The 6,986-nt window shown below is 48.9% G+C and overlaps 1 protein-coding gene across 1 annotated transcript in view; it reads right to left on the minus strand.

The window, feature by feature from the left end:
* The window catches only part of LOC122542692 (exocyst complex component 3-like), a 48,046-nt gene that overhangs the window by 9,348 nt on the left and 31,712 nt on the right, over positions 1-6,986 (minus strand). Inside the window, exons 8-9 of the mRNA XM_043680671.1 lie at positions 4,000-4,182; positions 2,609-2,731 (exon numbers count right to left, since the gene is read on the minus strand). Coding sequence (XP_043536606.1) covers positions 2,609-2,731; positions 4,000-4,182 — 306 coding nt within the window. The remainder of the gene's footprint in view (positions 1-2,608; positions 2,732-3,999; positions 4,183-6,986) is intronic.

The raw sequence follows: 6,986 nt of genomic DNA on the forward strand, positions 1-6,986 counted from the left end.
GTGGGACTGTACACACTGGGATTGTGAATACAGAGTCTGTGGTAAACAGGATTATACACACTGTAGAGACAGTGTTAAAAATCACACAGCACCAAGTTATAGTCCAACAGGTTTAATTGGAAGCACTAGCTTTCGGAGCGACGCTCCTTCATCAGGTGGTTGTAAAGGGGCAGCGCTCCGAAAGCTAGTGCTTCCAATTAAACCTGTTGGACTATAACCTGGTGCTATGTGATTTTTAACTTTGTCCAACACCGGCATCTCCAAATCACGTATAGACAGGGATTGCACATTTCTGTAGGTCGTGGGAGTGTACACAGTATGACAGTATACAGTTTTAAGTAGCAAGACCGTAGACAGTGGGAGTGTAAATAGTCAGGTCAGAAGTCAGACAACACCAGGTGAGAGTTCAACAGGTTTGTTTAAAATCACAATGACTCCACCTGATGAAGGAGCAGCCCTCCGAAAGCTTGTGATTTCAAATAAACCCGTTGGACTATAACCTGGTGTCGTGCGACTTCTGACCTTGTCCACCCCAGTCCGACACCAGCACCTCCACACAATGGGGGCGAGATAACATGTGTCTGTAAATAGGAGGTCAGTAGACATTGGGATTATAGACAGTATCTCTGGAAATGGAGACACTGGAGACACAATGGGGCTAGACAGCGTGTGTCCGTAAATAGCAAGACTGTATACATTGGGATTGTAGACATTTCTCTGGAAATGGAGACAGCGTGTGTCTGTAAATAGGAGGACTGTAGACAGCGAGACTGTACCTGGGCCTGAACATGGGGTAGCTGTAAACAAAGGGGAGCAGCTTTCGTAAACATTGCACAGCTCCGAACAATTCCTTGACAATGATGTTGTTTATTGCTTTGTAAATATTGGCCAGGACACATTCTGCTCACCTTCCAAACGACAGTGTATATATAAAACCTCCGCCCGAGCTGATGGAGTGGACCAGGAGTTAACAGCAGGTCGGAATAACAGCACCTTCGACTGGGACGGGGGGTGGAGGGAGAGGCACTCCACCCCCACCTGCAATAGTGAATATCTCCCTAATGCAATTTCTGAACCATTGGATTAGAAAAGGACATCGGCCATCTTTAACTAGCCTAGTTAATATGTGACTCCAGACCCACAACAATATGATTAACTCTTAACTACCCTCTGGGCAATTAGGGATGGCCAATAAATGCTGGCCTAGCCAGCAATGCCCACATTTCTTGAACAAATTAAAACAAATCATGCTGGCAAACACACAATCACCAAATCTGAAGTCAATTGACACAAGTGGGGCGTAAAAACATTGAACTTCTTGACTTGCATAACCCTTACTTTGGATAAGCTCACAGTGAGATAATGAAGAGCTCTCCAACGAGATGATTAGTTGTATGTTTGTAATTTGAAGTGTGCCAGATTGTGCATTTTTATCTCTTTGGCTGAATTGAAAATCATTGAGGGAATTTCTCCTTCATATTTTTTCATTAATCACGACACACACAAACCTTTCCCCCCTCCCCCCCACCCCATCAAAAGAACAGAAGAGATGTACAGCACAGGAACAGGCCCTTCGGCCCTCCAAGCCTGTGCTGATCATCATGCCGTAACTAAACTGGAAAACAGACCTTCTGCCCTTATTCGGTCCGTATCCCACTATTCCCTCCCTATTCATGTAACCATCCCGATGCCTTTTCAATGACCCCAATGTGCCTGATTCTCCCACCCCTTCTGGCAGTGCGTTCCAGGCTCCTACCCCCCTCTGCGTGAAAAACCTCCCTCGCACATCCCCCTTAAACTTTCCCCCTCGAACCTGAAACTTCAATCCTGGGGGAAAGCCTCGGACTATCCGCCCTATCTACGCCTCTTATAATTGAGTAGACCTCTGTCAGGTCTTTCTCTCAGCCTCTGTCTTCCCAGTGAATACAATCCCAGCCTTTTTAACCTTTCCCCATATCCGCAATACCAGGCAATGTCCTGGTGAATCAGGAGATAGGTGCTGGGGATGGGGGGAAGGGTCAATGTGAGACTGTGCACAGTAGGTCTATTCACAATGAGACTTTATCCTGAAAACACTGTACGCAGTAACTCACAGAGATTTCTTAACGCACACTGATGGTAATAGATCAGGGGCATGAACCCTCCTAGACAGAAATACCAGTACAATTGGCCAATGAGGAATACTGGCCCAACTTGTCTGAGCTCCAGCATTTTCAGTCTGTTCCTTTTCAAGTAATTACTGTCTATTTTGTTCCGGAATTTTCTCCCTGGGCTGGTTGGGTGTTATGGTGGGCTCAGTGGTTAGCACTGCTGCCTCACAGCGCCAGGGACCCGGGTTCGACTCATGCCTCGGGTGACTGTCTGTGTGGAGTTTGCATGTTCTCCCCGTGGGTTTCCTCCCACTGTCCAAAGATGTGCAGGTCAGGTGCATTGGCCATAGTGTTAGTTGCGTTAGGCAGGGGTAAATATAGGGTAGGGGAATGGGTCTGGGTGGGCTGCTCCTCAGAGGGTTGGTTTCCACACTGTCGGGATTCTAATCTAATATGGCCCCTCCCCAAATCGAGTCACTGGATTCCAAAAGCGATGAGGTGGAGGAAGATCTCCTTACCTGGTAGGGGAGGTTTTTCATTTTTCGAAACTGGTTGAAGTGTTTCTTGATGACGGTGGTGATACTTTCGAAGATCTCCTTGTTTTGCAGCCACTTGCTTTTCAGCAGCTTTGAGAAGTTTGGCTGGAGATGAAAGGCAGAGATGTTTGTGAATGCACCCTCCCAGCTCAGAGACAGCGACGGAACCAGCAGGCCCTCCCTTACTCGGGTAATCGGCCTCCTCTTTCCTCCCAAGAGCCATGGGCTCCCTGTACCTCATTAAAATGGCCACTCCCCACCTGTGACCTTCAACCTTTGACCCTGGGCTCAACCGAATGTCGACATTTTCCAACCAGAAACAGGAGTGGAGGGGGGGGAGCCAATGACAAATAGGAACAGGAGTAGGCCATTCGGCTGCTCAAGCCTGCTCCACCATTCCATAGGATCATGGCTGATCCAACATTCCTCACATCTACTTTCCTGCCTTTTCCCTGTAGCCCTTGATTCACTGACCTACCTATCTCTCCATCTATCTCTCTTGGCATAATCCATCTCTCCATCTCTCCATCTTGGCATCCCTCCGTTTCAGCAACCCTCCCTCCTGGCATCTCTCTATCCATCTCTCCATCTCGGCATCTCTCCTTCCACCTCGGCATCTCTCCCTCCCGGCGTCTCTCTACCCATCTCTCCATCTTGGCATCTCTCCATCGATCCCTTAAGACATACACGGCAATCCCTCAAATGTGTACATTTCAGGGTCTAGCCCCACCGCTCTCTGTGGCAAGTAATTCCAAATACTCTCAAGAAGGATTTCCTCCTCATCTCAGTCTTAAATGGGCACCCTTTTATTCTGAGACTATGTCCTAGACTCTCCCAGGAGGGGAGCCATCCTCTCAGCATTGACCCCGTCAAGCCCCTTCAGAATCCGAAATGTTTCACCGAGATCACCTCTTACTCTTCTAAACTCCGCTGAGTAGAGCCCCAAATGTTGCTCTTAAGACAATCCCACCATCCCTGGAAATCATCCAACTGAACTTTCTGTGAACTGCCTCTAACGAATTAATACCTTTTCTTAAATAAGGGCAGCAAACTGCTCCCAGATCTCACCAGCGCCTTGATATCCCTTTGATTGAGCCATGACGCCACTGTACACCTACTGACCCTGATCGTAACCAAAGATCGTTTCAGCTCTTGGGTTACACGGGGGCTGAGTTTGTGCTCTAGCCACAAGGAAGGCAGAGACGTTTGGTGGTCAGATGTTGTGCAGTGTCCAACAGTAACCGTGTTGCGATATGTCGCTGGAAATTAGATTAGATTACTTACAGTGTGGAAACAGGCCCTTCGGCCCATCAAGTCCACACCGACCCGCCGAAGCACCGCCCACCCAGATGTGACAGTGAGCGGTCCCACACCTTTAGCTCCTCGAGCAGCCTCTGTGTTAGCATCTCGTTCCCTCCCTTCACCACTCTGTCCAGGGAAGTCAACGCTTTCTTGGCTTCTTCTTCACCATCACTGGAGACCTTCTGCCTCAGACGCTCGATGTAGTCCCTGCAGAAGCCAACGGGAGAGTCAAGAGGCTGGACAGCGAAGTGGGACTTTGTGTTTTAATTTCAGAAATATACTTTATTCGTTTAAAAAAATCCCTTTGTGTATACACACGGTCAGTTGTTCGGTTCTGTACATTTGCATGTCAAGAAAACAAACAAAATATTGGACTTTGACTCAATCCCAACAGATCAACGATCTCTCTTACTCACACAATACTAATATTTACACATCGTTGAGAGACTGGGAGGGTCCATTATCTGAATGGATCCCCATTCACCTTCGGCAGGCAGACCTCAGAGGGCGGTCTTTCCCCACTGTCCCTTGACGGCTGATGTCCCCAAGTTCTAGTGCGTCATAGTCCTGGACCTTGGAGTGTGTCAGTCTGCAACACTTGCTCAGGGTCAACCCTGGAAGACTGACATGTTTTGGGCAGAGCAAAAGGGCATCTGGGACAGAGATGGAGATCTTAACACCTCATCCCTTAGCCAGTTTCCAACTTCACTCGCACCTGGTTATTGGTTACCTGACTGACATGTGGTAGAGAGTGACTGGTTATTGGTTACTTGACTTACAAATGGCTTAGAGTGACTGATTATTGGTGACTTGACTTACATGTGGTAGAGAGTGATTGGTTACTGGTTACCTGACTCACGTGGTAGAGAGTGACTGCTTGCTATAAAACACCTCTGGACATCGTAGAATCGAACTGGGCCTGTGTACATTCCATGGTCAATACTTGGTGTTAATTGTGGAATACCTGTCCTGTGTATGTGAGTCATAATGACACAGAATGAGGCCGTTGGGCCCTTTGAGAGTATGCTGACTCCCTCGCGAGTAATCCAGTCAGTCTCTCTAGTCCCTGCAAGTTTATTTTCCCGCCCATCCAATTCCCATTTGAAATCATTCATTGTCACAGCTTCCAAGTCCTCTTGGCTTCGGAGACCTCCAGCTCACTGTGCGAAGGCCATTCCTCCCTCACCTTCTCCTCCTCCTGTTCCTTCTTGCCTCTCCCTGGTCCTTGCATCGAAAGCTCAGGCTAACAGCTTTGCCCTGTTCCCTTCTCTAAAGCCGCCATTGCCTTGCCCACAGCTCCCTTCAACCTCCATCGCTCTGAGGAGACTGACCCCAGCTTCTCTGATCTTTGACCTTGCCGCCAAAATCCCTCAGCCCAGGAACCGTTTGGATAAATCGCCCTCCGACCCCTCTTGAGGAACCTCACCTTCTTCCTGAGTGCCCAGGATTACTGCGGTTAGGGAATCTAACCTTTATAAAAGGCTCTGGGTCACTCCCCTGGTGAAGAACCCCATTCCCCTATGTCTGAGGACTGTGATACAGTGGCTTGGGTATTAGATTACTTACAGTGTGGAAACAGGCCCTTCAGCCCAACAAGTCCACACCGACCCTCCGAAGAGCAAGCCACCCAGACCCATTCCCCTACACCTAACACTACGGGCAATTTATCATGGCCAGTTCACCATAACCTGCACATCTTTGGACTGGGGGGGAGGAAAGTGGAGCACCCGGAGGAAACCCACACAGACACGGGGAGAACGTGCAAACTCCACACAGACAGTTGCCTGAGGCAGGAATTGAACCGGGGTCCCTGGCGCTGTGAGGCAGCAGTGCTGCCCACAATTATGGAATAACTGCTCTGTTCATCTAATGGAGAGCAACAGACAAGATATGATGTTGGTAGTACTGTGCAAAGGCTGGCTGACTCTCAATGACAACAACCATTCTGTCAAAATGTGGTCAAAAACCCATTATTTTGTCGCGATAATGTCGCTGCTCAAACGGCAAAAATATAGAAAAAAGGGGCTGAGGTGGCTCAGTGGTTAGCACTGCTGCCTCATAGCGCCAGGGACCAGGGTTCGGTCTGCGTGGGTTTCCTCTGGGTGCTCCGGTTTCCTCCCACAGTCCAACGATGTGCAGGTCAGGGTGGATTGGCCAGAGGAAATGCAGAGGTAGAGTAGGGGTTGGGTCTGAGTGGGATGCTGTTCAGAGTATCAAGATGGGCTGAATGGCCTGCTTACACACTGTAGGGATTCTCTCAGGACAGAGGGACATTGCAATAACACTTTAATGAGCAGTTTGGAAGTTCAGAGCTTGGACATAACTAAAGAGAGAGGGTATGCAATGGCCTAGTGATATCATCAATAAACAATTAATCCAGTTTTTCTGGGGTCCTGAGTTCAAATTCCATCACAGCAGCTGGTGGAATTGGAATTCAAGAAAAGAATCTGGAATTAGGAATCTAATAATGATCATGAAACAATTGTTGGAAAAATCCATCTGGGTCACTAATGTCCTTTAGGAAGGAGACTGCCATCTTTACCTGGTCTGGGCCTACACGTGACTCCAGACCCACAGCAATGTGGTTGACCCTTAACTGCGCTCTGGGGCAATTAGGGATGGGGCAATAAATGCTGGTCTGGTCAGGGACATGCACATCCCATGAATGAATAAAAAAGTCACATTGCTGAAATTTCTCATCAGGATTGATGCAAGAATGCCTAATTTCAGACGGTCACAACCATCCATATCACGGGAGACAAAGGCTGGCAACTTGACTCTGAAGGGCTAAGGCCTGGTGAGGCCATTCGGCCAATCGTGCTAGCACCAATTCTATCCCCCCAGTGTGTCCTCCTCCTGCCTTGACCCCACATCCCAGCCTTTACCCCCATATCCCAGCCTTTACACCCACACCCCAGCCTTTACCCCCCTCATCCCAGCCTTTAGCCCCCACATCCCAGCCTTTACCCCTGACCTCCCAGCCATTACCCGACACATCCCTGCCTTTACCCCACACATCCCTGCCTGACCGTCACTGCGTCCCACACACTGCCCCAGC

This window comes from Chiloscyllium plagiosum, chromosome 41 (genome assembly GCF_004010195.1).
Source record: "Chiloscyllium plagiosum isolate BGI_BamShark_2017 chromosome 41, ASM401019v2, whole genome shotgun sequence".
NCBI lineage: Eukaryota > Metazoa > Chordata > Chondrichthyes > Orectolobiformes > Hemiscylliidae > Chiloscyllium > Chiloscyllium plagiosum.